The sequence below is a fragment of the Hypomesus nipponensis genome, chromosome 14, assembly GCF_054491055.1.
Source record: "Hypomesus nipponensis isolate SF chromosome 14, ASM5449105v1, whole genome shotgun sequence".
In the NCBI taxonomy this organism is placed as follows: Eukaryota; Metazoa; Chordata; class Actinopteri; order Osmeriformes; family Osmeridae; genus Hypomesus; species Hypomesus nipponensis.
In genome coordinates this window covers 10,602,149-10,617,504 of record NC_140374.1, presented here as the reverse complement: position 1 = coordinate 10,617,504, position 15,356 = coordinate 10,602,149, and the positions used below count along the sequence as shown (strand labels likewise).

Sequence of the window (15,356 nt, the reverse complement as noted above, 5' to 3'; positions counted from 1 at the left end):
TATCAAGCCGTTTGCATCACCACCGTCATCTACAGTTGTGAAGCCTGGGTCACTTACAGCCGTCATGTGAAGTTCCTGGAGCATTTTCACATCCACTGTCTCCAGCGCATGCTAGGAACCACTTGGCGTGACCGAGTACCACACACTGAGATCCTCAGGAGAGAAGGCTGTAAAAGCATTGAGGCCACCATCACCCACCATCAACTACAATGACGTTATAAGGATGCCCCTCAATCGGCTGCCTCACAAAGTTATGTATGGCCAGCTCGCCCAAGGCCAACGCTCTGCTGGGGGGCAGATGAAGCGCTATAAAGATCAGATAAAAACAGCACTGAAGAGGTGTAAAATCAGACCTGGGGACCTGGAGGGCTTGGCTGCTGACCGTAACACCTGGCGCCAGGTGTGCCGGGACGGGACAGAAGCGCTGGAGGAGGACAGGACAGCCAGGAGACAGGACAGGCGGGAAAGAAGGCGTAGAGGAAACCCAGCCAAGGTTGCCAGTACCACCACTAGCACATACACATGTCCCACATGTGGCAAAGTCTGTGGATCCAGAATAGGACTGTACAGTCATCAGAGAATCCACCGGTGAAATCAGAAGTGGACGTCATCATCGGCCTCGATGGACAACTACAAGCAAGCAAGCAAGCGTGTGTGTGTGTCTGTATATGTAACAGGGTCTTCCCAGCAGGGTGGGGTGAGGTGTGAGAAGCTTCCTGACAGCCACAGATGACAGAGAGATAATGGTTTCTATCAATACACATCAGCACCTGGACAGGCCAGACATACACAAACAAGCAGGAGAAAGTCCTGCTTGTTTTACTCCCCCACTCAGTGCAACAGTGGACACATTCAAAACCTTAGCCTCTGCTGAGAGACAGGGAGAAACTGAATCATACAGAGGACAGCGATGAACAAGAGCAACCGAGGCTGCCCAGAAAAGGAGGAAAAGCGAGAGGGCAAAGTAGAGAAAATGAAATCATTAGCTTAAGAAACCCTGCAGAGGAGAGGAAATAGGCAGAACGAGACTGATGATGTTGAGGAGAGAAGCCGCCCGCTGGGCAAACGCTAACTCGAATATGACACGGAGATTGACAGAGATGAGGAGAGGAGGAAGAGTAGAAGAGCCAGTCAGTGATGTCTGTGGCCGTGTCTAGCTGTTTTCTAGGCTGAGCTCACATGACTAGGGTCGTCTTATTCACCTTTCAGCTTCGCTCTGATCCATGGCTCTGCTGCTCTGCCTGAGAGTGTCAACGCTGTGCTTTCAGGGCAGGTCTGATTTCATGACATCCACCCACCCCTGTCTGTATGCCTGACTGGCCTGTGTGTTGATGGTCCTTAACCTCCAGTCAAGCAACCTTCTCACACACCCCCAGGAGGATTACGACATCAGGGGAGGGGGTAATTTCTATTGCCACTCCTACAATGTCTTCTAAGTGCATGTGCTTGACAGAAAGGAAAGAAATCAAACTCCCCCCAAAAATCCACCCAAACCTCAAATCTAGAATCCAACCCTCCACATGTATCATATATTTTGACCGGAACCTGAGTCAAACAGGAGCTTGCAGACAGAACCCAAAGCAGCCATGCAAACTGGATACTGAGAGAATTGCTGTCTGCCATGGTGAGTTCCATGGTAGCAGTGCATCACTGCTTTCCCTCATTAGTCTGCAGACGCACAGGGTCCTGGAGGGAGACCCAGACAAAGGCTGGATTCTCCCCTGCAGTAGAGAGCCCCAAAGCCCACTGAGCAGCAGGAACGCAGGGCAGTGGAGGGGAGGTAGGGCCTGGCTTTGGGTGGCATGGGTATTCACATTATATCTTTACTGTATAGACTGCCAACACGCATACTGTACAATAACGTATACCCATGTCAAAGCCACTGCCATCTCACATGAGAAGACCACTAAATGTAAAGTGCCTCCCACCAGTCCACAGGTCAAGAAACAAGTTTCCTCCTCCCATAACAAGCCTGGGGACCAGGCCTTCTGTTCCACTGCCCCATGACTGTGGAACTCGAAGAATGAATATCGAAGAGGACCCAATCAATAGATGTCTTTAGAGCTGTTTTAAAACACTTTTTTATCAGCACTCATAAAAATTAGTAACACGCTTGAGATTGCCTCATCAATGAATGCTTCACTATAAATAAAATGCATTTTATTTTTATCATTGTCCCAATCTAACTACAAATAAGGAAGATATCCATAAACTGCAGCAAACACAATGGGAGAACAATTGATGAACATCATCATCAACTGTACTATACAATTCAATAACATCTCAGTAATAATTGTTTGATATGAGAGAGGCTGTTCAGTTCACAAATGTTTTGTTCATAATGTGAACAAAATTATCACAGACATTTGTGTGTCCAAACCTCCCAGAGTATGAATACCCAACCAGAACTGAAAACAGAGATTTGGTCCTAAAGGAGTCTGATTTGGCTCTCCCTCCACCCTCCAAGGGTTCCAGTCCACTGTGTCATGTAATTTACAACGCCACTAAAGGATTTAAACAGCACCAATAAGCTGTGCAATCTTTTTGTGCTGTGATGGTTGGGGGCTCTCACTGCACTTTGTCTGGGTGGGGCTCTATGGTGGTAGCCGCCCCATGCTCTCTAATCTCTCTCTCTATTCTATTATCTATTCATTGTACTGATGGATATGTTAGATTTGGTATTCATGTCTCCAACTGAAACATCAACTCTGTATGGAGATCACAGCAGGCTGCTCTATGGAATCGATACTCTGACAGAAACAACATTAGGCTGTCATCTATCTTGACCAGCCCGCATAAATATACAGAAAGAGGCACAGGGGATTGGAAGAAGACAGCCCTAACACAAAAACACATGCATACCAACAGTGCAAGGCAGTCCCAATAGTACTTTATTAGAGCACTGCGGATTTGTGAGATTCAAAGAGAGTAGTGAAACGGAATGCCTCTTAACCTTGCAAGACATCAAAAGACTGTTTTGTGATCTGCCAGTAATGCCTTTGAGTGTGCATGAAAAGTGTCTGTTATCCCAGATGAAACACATGAGAGATGTGGATACCGTAGACTTGGCATGGCATGCTCTCATCCATGTCTTTCCTCTGGCATGCCATCAACGTAATCCTTTAGCCATTCAGCGCTCAACCAACCACTCAGCCAGCCAATCCCAGCACGGCTGCACCATGACATTGGTAAACACTAGCAATGCACTCCGGAGGTTACTCCTTATCAAACATTCAGACCTAGCACACATTTTAATTTTTAATACACAGTATAGCAACAGTGTGGCAGCGAGCATGATCACCGAAATGCACATAAACACACACGGCTGGTCCTGCAGCACTGGCAGACACATGACCATGTCTGTGGCTACTGGAGTCTAGACAGGAACACTTTCACGCAGAAGGGAGGAGAGCGATAAAGTGAGATAGAGAGAGAGAGAGAGAGAGAGAGAGAGAGAGAGAGAGAGAGAGAGAGAGAGAGAGAGAAAGAGAGCAGGACACCACAAGCATTCAGAGAAGAGGCCATCTCTAATTCCACTACTGGAGAGGGTTGTATGCAGACAGACCTCTGCTGTGTACTTTTATCAGTCCATAAACTTTGTGAAGGTCCTAACTTGAGAATGTTCTGAATATGTGTATAGCAATATGGGTTATTATAGAGGGTTTTCACGACGTGTCATCAGACCGGAAGTCGCCATCTTGGAGGCACTCCGCATCACAACAAAGCACTGGCACTGAAGTATATCCCGAACGTCGTCAAGGAAAATGTTGAATTATTGCCGTGATTCAGGTTGTACCAATAGGACAGATCGAGAAAAACATTTGGTATAGTATCGACTTCCAAAAGTTGTTAAAAACCAGGAAGAGGAATGCCAGAGATTATCTGAGTATAGGAGGCGCTTGTGGTTGGCAAAGCTCAACCAAGATCTACGAGGGGAAAATCTGGACAACATCTGTTCGGCACATTTCTTGATAATATTTTTAATAGTAAATAGTCTTGATAATTTCTTGATAATATTTGTAATAGTAAATAGTAAAAACAATTACTGCTTTTATTGTATTTACTGTGCTTATTTTACTGTAAAGCTGACACTGACATAATATAATTCATATTAAACTACTGCATGTGTATGGGTTCGGCGAGAAAGGTAGTTAACAATATCCGGATATCCAACTGAAGGCAGAATCACCGGGTCGTCACGAATCCAAGTAGAGGGAGTTAGGTTAACTGGTAGGGATCTGCACCGCCAATAAATCCTAATTTCTCAAAATATCGACCCTTTTCTTGTGGTCCAAGTCCTTCCCTATATGCCTTTGGATCTTGGACGCGTTTTGATGACCATTTCGGTAGTTTAGACATGGCTACAGTTGTACCAAAGAGTATAGAATATACGTTCTTTGGTTGTACTCCGTTCAGTTGTTTACATCGAGTGCCTCCAATATGGCCGCGCATCCGGGACGGGTTATCGCCCAGAACGTGACGTCGGTGAAAACCCTCTATTTCATATTTATATGCAGGACTACATTAAGGGCCCTATCTTGCAGCCAGCGCAATTGAATTAATCAACGCCGCAAGTGTCATTCCTAGTTTGCACTCGACGCAAAGCCGACTTTCCCCTCCACAGACGCACGTCAAAAGTACTTTGCGCTCCCGTGGGCGGTTCAGCGAAAAAGGAGGCGGATTCTGGCGCAAACGTTCCCTGGTGCTATTTTGCAGTTTCCGAAAAACAATTCCGCCACTGACCAGGAAAAACATGGTCAAAAGTCAATGGCGTATTATTCAGATGCTATTTTAAGGGCGCAAGCTTGGTCAGTGCGCACTGCTGGCGAGGCCAGGGTCTTCTTTCTGCAAAGCTACATTACATTGTTTTGATTAATGGCATGTTACATTTCTTCAATGATTGTAAAAAGATTTTCATGAGAAATATCTATGTATTTTGCTCAACAATTAAAAAAATAATATATATAAAAATAAGAATTTGAATGAACAGCATGAGCGGGCATTTTAGTGCAATGAGAAAACTGCTCTGCCTTTCCCATACAATGTCATTTCTCTATCTTTTGCAGCCCTGACGAGAACGTCGGTCTCCTCGGCTGTGAACTGCTCCTGGCGTGCGCCTGGCAAACCCGCCGTTATAATATCAATCCCATGGATCAAGCGCTGCTCTTAAAGGGAATGTGAGCTGACGCTCTGATTGGTTTATTGCACGTTACGCCCAAACCACACCAATTAGTAATGTAGCTACTTCGGACCAACCCATTTTAGATTTGCGCCAGGCGCAAAGTCATTTATCCCGCCGGTATAATAGCAACAGCGGCGGAGTCCCGCCCACAAAGTTACTTGCGCTTTGCGTTTTGATACTTGCGTTTCAGATCGCCAAAATAGGCGGTTAAAATAGGTTAGTCTAGGTTGCCAGACTAAGCAGAGGAAATTCTAGTGACCAGAAAATTCAAGCACCGACTTTGAAATGTAATTCACACAAGAAGTCAGTAAAAAGACAAACCTACGAGGACAAAGATAAGACAATTCAAGTTTAAGACCATGAGTAGTTGTTTAGCCTTTCAAAGTTGTGTCCCAGCAAGGCACCATTGTGTCTAGGGGAAAGACAGTACACAGCTGTCTAGGGTAAAGGTAGTGTACACACCAGCCTTGGATGTTTCCACATAAGAACACTATTGTAGGGAAGAGGGAAAGTGGGTTAGAAAAACATTGGGACAGGCTTGGGGGTAGTGCTCAAAGAGAAAGTGGTGTTGGTTACTGTAGCCATTCCAATAGCATCCAGTGAATAAGTTATTAAATATCTATGATTATGATGGTCACCTACTGTTTGGCCATGGTTGGGGATGTTGTCATGGGATATGTCTTGAGCGATCTCACATTATGGTAGTGTAACTGGGGAGTCACCATAGCAACAGTTGAGACCCTGGCACCATTTTAAAATGTAAGACCCCCAAACCCCTGTCTTGTCACCACGGACACAGGCCTCTGGAGAGGCAAGGAAACACTCCAGAGATCATTGTCCCAAACTATTCCCTCTTGTCGTAGCTTTAGGGTGAGCTTGGGCTTCTTAGTCCTTGTCTGAAGCAGAATGTTCTAGAATTAAATATGGTAAAACTGCAGCACACAGAAGCACACAATAAATACAGTTCCAATAAAATCAACAATCACATCACCGACACACAAAAGTACTATGCTACCTACTGTATGTATGCAAGTCTTTGCTATGAAACAATGTTTACAGAGTCTATTGACCACTTCACAAACAGATTAGTATAAACCCTGGACATTAATCCTTTATGTATCTGACATGGGGCATGATTTTCAAAAAGATGCTACACTTGCTGCAACAAGGAGTAGAGGATATAAAGTCTATCTTTTAATAAAAAGTAAGTGAAGTTTCTAGACTTTAGGGGATTCCCAGGCTGCACTTGCCTCTGCCCACGTATATCAGTTGGATACACAACATAGGCCAACAACCTGAGAGAAGATATCCCTCTCAGTCACTTTAATTTGACATTTGACAAACCTAAAAAAGTTTTAGTTAGTTTACTTAGTTTTGCTTTAGGACATACTTTTATTAAAGTTTGGTGAAGTACATTTTATCTGCACTTGTGCGTCTTGTTATTTGATGTTAAAAAAAATCTGAACTTACATTTTATGCATGAAGAGTTGAAAATCCATTTATAAACAAAGGTGTTGACTCATAGTGTCTCTTTACTTCTCTGTGCCAATTAGATGCTAAAGCCTTTAAATCCTAACCATCACTGGCTCTTGGATGTTGCTTCAGGGAATAAGAGAGGTTAGCGGTTACATAGTGGGACTTCTATCTAACTGCTGCAAGAGCTACATCTGCAGAGCTGTATGATGGTGTGCACTCATCATATCTCAGCCCAACATAGAGTAAGGATCCATAATTTATCAGAGTAAAACTTAAAGTCATGCATTATGGCTGCCAACGCTTCCCAAAGACCTTTTACTTCTTAATTTAGGACTAGAAACCTCTGGTTTGGTATGAGGACGGTATACTGATAGATACTGTCTATTCATCGCCTTGGTCTGAAAATAATATGATGGCCATCCATGGAAACAGAACATCAATCCTATCATGAAAATAACACATAGTTTCATAGGGTGACCTGAGTTGGTTTGACGTCAGATGAAAGAGGCCAGCCTGCACCAGAGGCAGATCAGAATATAAAGCCATTAAACTGTTTAGGGACGAGATCAGAGTGTAATGAAAACAGGTCCAAAGGGAATTAAATCTCAGCACAGTGGGAACAGATATGCGTGAAAGAAAGATAAAGAGTAAAAAGAGAAAGAGAGAAAGAAAAGAGAAAGAGAATGACCCAGTTACGCCTCTCACTGCTCCCACCCATGCCTAGGTGTCCTGGAATCCTGGGTGTATTTGGCAAGCTGGCAAGCTTGGAGGTAGGGCAGAGTGAGAACTAAATGAGGAACGTGCTCTCTGGCCCTGTACTGACATGGCTGCTCAGATGGACTGTTCACTTGGCACCTCCTCCATGTTAAAGATGGCCAAAAGAGGAGAGGACACCAATCGGCCAGGGTAGAGAAAGAGCTTTCTGCTTCATCACTCCCTTCCTTCGTCCCTATGACGTCACCCACCCAAATCCCACAGCAATGCTGCAAACGGTACACCTTCCCAGCTCAAGCACCAGTTTAGACATGTGACTATTGGTTAAATACCTGGTGTTTGTGCTCTACCACAATGTAATAAAAAATAAACTACAAAGTAACAACTGATGTTGTTTTAACTTATAATGTAACCAACATAGTGCCGGAACCGTACAAATGTTTCTTTGGTAAGTTATCAAGGGGATTGATTGGTGGGATGTCTCCAAGCATTTTGATCATTGTAAAGGTCCTCCTGGGATTTACTTGTTTCAAACCCATAACTTCAGAGCTTCCCGTCAAAAATTACAAATGTACTGTAATTGATTTTGAACAGCCCTCTCCCCTGCCTGTACTTCAGACTGAACATAAAACGAAGCAACCATCAAAGCCAGACTTGCAACAGACTAAAGAAAAAGTAACCTGTGACTTCTGTAGACCTGCTGTCTCCACTTATAGGAAACAGATTTTGTCAAAATATTTGCTTTTGCTTTCTCATAATAACAATCTATGGATGTTTGGTTAATGCAATTGATTTTTAAACATCTAGCTATGGTTTGAAATGTGAAACATTCTACTTATTTTACTTCTTTATGTTGTGTCATCTAGGGTTAGAAACCTGTGTAGCCTATCATTATTGATCATCTTCTACATTTCAGTCGGTCACAGCATTTAGCTCCAGCCTGTTGGAAGGTTAAACAACCATTTTCCTGAAGAATCAAGTTAGAAGGTAAAACCACACTGACTATACCTTTTGAACAACCCGTCGTTTTATAGGCTAAGGCTTTGGATGTAGGTTGTAAAATAATCGCAATGCTACCGCAGGCTATTTTTTCTTCCTCAAAGTAACTAATCCAATTCCACGTAGCACTTTTCTAACTCAATTACGCTGAATTACTAGATAATTTAGCAGTGAGTTAGAGTTCATAGCATCAAATGATATTCATGTTGTTACCGAACACGTAGAAACATAGCCTACATGGACTACCTAACAAAAGATGCAGGCAGCCTAATACGGGGCTACAACGGCGGGACCAGACCTTCTTCATAGGGGAGCCAAGCGCATCAGATCACCGGCATATTTGTAACCTTTGAGGCATGAATAAAAACAGTTGAAGGGTAGGTACAGGTGACTGACCTGAATTGTGCATGTATATTCCGTATCATCCAGTAGTCTGACGGTGCAGTTGTATTCTCTCTCAAGATTCCTGATGCTGCCACTCATAAATCGGCTCAACATCTTCTCACAGAATTGCTGGTATGCGTTTAGGACCAGAACAATACACTGAACACAGCGTGTAAGTAATGTCATATAAACCACATTTTCCAATCACTCAACCGAAAAGCTGCTGAAAATCTTACTGCCAGAAAGCAGCACATTGTTATCCCATGAAGTGGACACACCGCGGCCACTCCAGTGCGGAAAGGAATAAAAGGATGGCCGCATCCAGATCAACGATTATTCACACAAGTATTCTGTAGTCGAGCGACGGATGACCATTCACCATTCACAGATGCAACTTCAGCTAGGGGGTGGATCCTTCGACCAGACTGACGTCAATAAGAACCTATATGAAATTGGCACTCTGGTAAATGCAATTGATTCAGTTCATGGTGCAAAAAAAAAGATTTTAACAGGTAAGCCTTATAGAGGTTAATGTTGTCTTAGCCCTTAGAAATTATTACAATTTCAAAATCGCCCAACATACTTTTGAAGGTATCGTGCTCCCCCTGGTGTTATGACCCAATCTTTGGTAAAACTATGAATTTCTACGGGCTTATTTTATATCTACTGACTATTCTCTTTCTCTTTTATAGGGGAGAAAATAAATAATATGTCCGGGGAGAAAAAGACAACCCTTGTGCCGTGACATTGTTTCGCAATGCCGTGACCCGGATTCGAACCGGGGTTGCTGCGGCCACAACGCAGAGTACTAACCACTATACGATCACGGCGAGCTACCAGGGCTGGTGATGGCCATGTGGAAATTGCCATTATAAACTCTTTACACCTACAGTGTTCTCAAGTCTTGTACTTTTGCAGTGAGACTCAGGCTATGCATGCATTTAACAAGTTCTGCCCGATTAGCAAGCTATTTTTCCTAATGTTTTGCGATTGAATGGTAATGTAAGCTAGCTAAAACAATGTTGGTTAGCTTGGCTAAACTGGTTTTCATAGCAACAGAAATCAACAAATCTGATTAGTCGAACTTTATTCAGAAAGGGGGGGGATAGCGGGAACATTAATGTTAAGCAGGGGCTGATCTTACAGCTTGCCGTCCTCATACAATAATGAAGAGAAACTGTTTCTCTAGGGAGCTATGGCATTGATAAGCCAATTTAGATTTTTTAATGTTAATGCTAGTTCTTCATCAGTTGTTCCATAAAATATAATCATGAATGTGTACAAAATCAATATGAAATTAAATAATATATTAAGTATTTATAGTCTACTTAAGTCACTGACTGTCCTTGCTGTCTACAGAGCAAGGGCTTAGGTTTGGTCTCAGACTTGGTGGGGACATCCACCAATCAACCCCTCCCCCCTCCCCCCTCCCCCCGGAGCGCAAATCGAGATGCCATTCTGTATACTATCCCTAAAAAGCTAGTATAACTGTATAATTTAAAAAATGCACTCTCCAAAAAAGAGACTGTGATGATGAGACTGTAATGCTGAACAACAAAATGTTTTATTATCATAAACCTCATCTGAAGCCCTGATGATGTTTCCTCAGCCTGCTCTACATATTGAGTGTTTTCATGCTGTCTTTCCTGCATAGAGAATGGTTCATTCATTTTGTAGCCTATATGGCTAGCAAGTTTAACCCTCCTACCATATTGTATACAGTGTTATTTGGACATTAATAATCAAATAATGATTCATTATATTTGAATAACCAACAGTGTTAACTTATTCACATTGCCAAAGCCCAACTGAGTTTTCAGACTCATATTCTGACTAGAATTATGAGTATGACAATGTCAGGCTACTGCAGCACCCCCTGACAGCACGAGAATTCAAAATGATATGACTTAAGTGAAAAAGTAAGAGAAAAAAAGACATCACCTTCACTAGACAAGGTTTTACCGATTGAAAAACGGTTATGTGTATTTTACATAAAGCTCAACTATTTTGCACTCAAATAAAGGCCAAAAAATTTGGCTCGCACGTTGCGCACGCTCGCATTAATTAAGTAAGTAAGTAAGACTTTATTTATACAGCACATTTCATACAGGAATTGCAGCTCAAGGTGCTTTACATAAAATCAACAAAACAATAATACAAGTGAAACATGTACACATGAAACACAAAACACATGCACTCTCGCACAGTCTTTGTGGTTTCCCAATTAAAATAAAATAAAAAAGGAAAATAAAGTACAATTTTAATAATAATAATAAAAACTAGAAAATAACAAAATACAATAACTCAACAAAATAGATAAAATGTAACACATAAGCAATAGTGCAAGTCAAACAGAAGCCGCAATCTTTGCGGGAATACAAAGCAAATCTATAAAAACAATAATATAACTACTAAAAGTTGTAAAACCCTTCTGAGATAAAAAATAAGTTAAATGCTTTGGTAAAAAGGTAAGTTTTAAGCTGTCTTTTAAAAATGTCCAGCGTATTTGCTTCCCTAATATTTATGGGTAATTTGTTCCATAGTTTTGGGGCGTAATTGGCAAAGGCTGCATCACCAATCTTCTTATGACTGCTTCCGGTGACCTCTAATAGGCCTGCATTTGATGATTGCAGTGTTCTAGCTGGTGTGTAGTTTATAAGAGAGTTAGCAATGTAGCTAGGTCCTTGTCCGTGAAGAGCTTATACGTGAGGAATAGGACCTTAAAGTCAATTCTGAAGGTAACAGGGTAATGTAGCTAAGAGAGGACTTATGTGTTCTCTCTTTTTAGTTTTGGTTAATAATCTAGCTGCAGAATTTTGATTGAGCTGTAGTCTTTCAATGGTTTTCTTCGGAAGACCAGCAAAAAGTGCGTTACAGTAGTCCAGCCGGCTGGATATAAAAGCATGAATTAACTTCTCTGCATCATTTTGGTTTATGAATGGTCGTACCTTTGCTATCTTCCTCAGGTGAAAGAAAGCAGTTTTGGTCACTTTATTAAAGTGAGAGTTGAAATTCAAATCTGAGTCCAGGATTACACTGAGACTTGTCACCTCTGGTTTAAGCCAGGGGGTTAAACCTCCTAGATTCTTAGTAAGCATCTCTCTTTTAGATTTGGGGCCACATAGTAGGACTTCAGTTTTGTCTTCATTTAGTTTAAGGATTAAGGATAGAACTACCAAACTAGCGTCACATTGTTACGACCCCCAGTCTGTGGTGTTCTGTGTTGTATTTGTGTGTGTTCCCTGCTGTGCTGTCTGTTCCCCATAGGTGGCGAAAATCAATCCATCAACACCTACAGTATGCATGACTCCTCCTCTCCATAATCCGGTTTACCTGGTTCCTGTCATCAACCATCCCTCCACCAGTATATATTGTGCCACTCTGTGTTTGTTTGGGGGGGGGGAATAAGTCGCTGGCTTACTGTAGCAGTGTTGTGTGTGGGTAAGGCCTACTTTTGTGTTTAGTTTTTTGGATTACCCTCTGTGCTGACCGTTGTCCTTTTGACTTGTTTTCTTTGTCCAGTTGTGTTGAGTTGCTTTGTTTGTAGTGTTAAGTGTTGTCCAGAACAGTTTTCTTGTTCTTTTGTTCTGGGGCTGGGGAGTAGTTTAGAGCTGCCCGGGGTATACATCACCCGTAGGACTTACTTACTGTCTATATAAACCAGCTAGACCTGGGCAGACCACTGCTGTATTTTTGGATAGGAAACCTAATTTGTGTGTCAGTTGCTTTGTGTTTAGCTTTGGGAACTTTATGTTGATTTCTTTTCTTTGGTCCTGTCCAGCCCTCCGCTTGTCCCTGTTTATTATTTTCCCCATTACCATTATTATTTACTCTACCATGGTGGCACAAAATAAAGCCTTAGTATTCCGCTGGTACCATTTGTTTGTGTCCTCATTCGCACTCCTTGCTCTGCGCACCCTTCCCTGGCCTTTGAGAGTCCCCGAGCTGTGGCAGGGGTCAGGTTCCCTCTGTTACAGGCATAGGCTTATAACACACATCAAAAAATATGTGCATGCATTAGTAGGGCACTGTGGTGGTGTATACAACCTGTTCTGGTGGGCCGGTCTGGATCAAAGTCCAGGGCCTATTTTTACTCCCAGTCCATCCCTGCTGCCCCACAACATTAAGGCCCCCTGATAAAATATGTTCCTGCAGCTATGGAAGGGGGGCAGAATTCAGGGGGCCCAGAATTCCTAGCATCGGCCCTGCGCAGGGGTATGAGACTGTGTTGGCGAGCGGACGCCATGCCGACTGCCGAGTCTTCTGCCTCTTTGTTAGGCTGTCACTCATAATTCCCGCCTCTGAGTTGAAGCCACGCGCCCTACGCAAAATCGGGGCCAAAAGTCTGAAACTGAAAACAAAAAACTGAAACTGAAAAAATTAACTGAAAAAATAAAATAAAAACTGAAACTCAAAAAAAAAAATGAAGCCGTAAAAAATACGTTTTGAATCTGAAAACATGAAATGTGAAACTTACTAAATTAAGCCACGCGCCCTACGCAAAATCGGGGCCAAAAGTCTGAAACTGAAAAAAAACTGGAAAAAAAAATACGGGTCCTCACTGTCGTTTGTGCTTATGCACCAAGCGGCAGCTCAGAGTACCCACCCTTTTTGGAGTCTCTGGGGGGGGTGCTGGAAAGCGCTCCTCCCGGGGATTCCCTCGTCCTCCTGGGGGACTTCAATGCTCATGTGGGCAATGACAGTGAACTTCAACTCCCACCTCCGGGAGAGCTTCGATCATGCCTCGGGGGGAGCCGGGGACATTGGGTCCAAATGGGCCATGTTCCGGGCCTCCATTGTTGAAGCAACTGACCGGAGCTGCGGCCGCAAGGCGGTCCGAGGTAACCCTCGTACCCGGTGGTGGACCGGAGGTGAGGGATGCCGTCAAGCTGAAGAAGGAGGACTATCGGACTTTATTGGCTGGTAGGACTCCTGAGGCAGCTGATGTGTACCGGCAGGCCAAGCGGTACACGGCTTTGGCGGTCGCGGAGGCAAAAACCCGGGCATGGGAGGAGTTTGGCGAGGCCATGGAGAATGTCTTCCGAACGGCTTCAAAAAGGTTCTGGACCACCATCCGGCGGCTCAGGAGGGGGAAGCAGTGCTCTGTCAACACTGCATACGGTGCGAATGGTGCACTGCTGACCTCGACGGGGGACGTCCTGGATCTGTGGAAGGAATACTTCGAAGACCTCCTTAATTCCACCAACACGCTTTCCGACGTGGAGGCTGAGTCTGGGGACATCGGGGGGGGGCCCTTCTATCTCTGGGGTTGAGGTCGCCGAGTTGGTTAAAAAGCTCTGCGGTGGCAGGGCCCCTGGGGTGGATGAGGTCCGCCCGGAGTTCCTTAAGGCTCTGGATGTTGTCGGGCTGTCTTGGTTGACACAACTCTGCAACATTGCGTGGACATCGGGAACAGTGCCTCTGGACTGGCAGACCGGGGTGGTGGTTCCCCTCTTTAAAAAGGGGGACCGGAGGGTGTGCTCCAACTTTAGGGGGATCACACTCCTCAGCCTCCCTGGGAAAGTCTATTCAGGGGTCCTGGAGAGGAGGGTCCGTCGGATTGTCGAACCTCGGATTCAGGAGGAGCAATGTGGTTTTCGTCCTGGCCGTGGAACAGTGGACCAGCTCTATACCCTCCGCGGAGTCCTAGAGGGTACATGGGAGTTTGCCCAACCAGTCTACACATGTTTTGTGGATTTCGCCGGATCGATTCCCCGCCATGCCAAATGTTGTGTCCTTGGGCAAGGCACTTTACCCTACTTGCCTCGGGGGGAATGTCCCTGTACTTACTGTAAGTCGCTCTGGATAAGAGCGTCTGCTAAATGACAAAATGTAATGTATGTAATGTATTTGGAAAAGGCGTTTGACCGTGTCCCTCGGGGGCTCATGTGGGAGGTGCTCCGAGAGTACAGGGTACCGGATTCCCTGATCGGGGCTGTCCGGTCCCTGTACGACCGGTGCCAGAGTTTGGTCCGCATTGCCGGTAGTAAGTCGAACTTGTTTCCGGTGAGGGTTGGACTCCGCCAGGGCTGCCCTATGTCACCGATTCTGTTCATTACCTATATGGACAGAATTTCTAGGCGCAGCCAGGGTGTTGAGGGGGTCCGGTTTGGTGACCTCAGGATCGGGTCACTGCTGTTTGCACATGATGTGGTCCTGTTGGCTTCATCGGGCCGCGACCTTCAGCTCTCACTGGAGCGGTTCGCAACCGAATGTGAAGCGGCTGGGATGCGAATGAGCACCTCCAAATCTGAGGCCATGGTAATCGACCGGAAAAGGGTGGAGTGCCATCTCCGGCTCGGGGAGGAGATCCTGAACCAAGCGGAGGAGTTCAAGTATCTCGGGGTCTTGTTCACGAGTGAGGGAAGAATGGGGTGCGAGGTTGACAGGCGGATCGGTGCGGCGTCCGCAGTGATACAGGCTCTGCATCGGTCCGTCGTGGTGAAGAAGGAGCTGAGTCGAAAGGCGAAGCTCTCTATTTACCAGTCGATCTACTTTCCTACCCTCACCTATGGTCACAAACTATGGGTAGTGACCGAAAGAACGAGATCGCGAATACAAGCGGCCAAAATTAGCTTTCTCCGCAGGGTGTCCGGGCTCT

At 44.6% G+C, this 15,356-nt stretch overlaps 1 protein-coding gene and 1 non-coding gene across 2 annotated transcripts in view; both read right to left on the bottom strand.

Moving 5' to 3' along the window:
- The window catches only part of frmd5a (FERM domain containing 5a), a 51,522-nt gene extending 42,262 nt beyond the window's left edge, over positions 1-9,260 (bottom strand). The window contains exon 1 of the mRNA XM_084671800.1: positions 8,768-9,260. Within this exon, the coding sequence (XP_084527926.1) occupies positions 8,768-8,941 (174 nt within the window). The 5' untranslated portion in view covers positions 8,942-9,260. The remainder of the gene's footprint in view (positions 1-8,767) is intronic.
- A 253-nt stretch (positions 9,261-9,513) lies between these two features.
- On the bottom strand, positions 9,514-9,585 carry trnah-gug (transfer RNA histidin (anticodon GUG)). Its single transcript has one exon. It is a non-coding gene; the product is annotated as a tRNA-His (tRNA).
- Between the last annotated feature and the right edge of the window lie 5,771 nt (positions 9,586-15,356).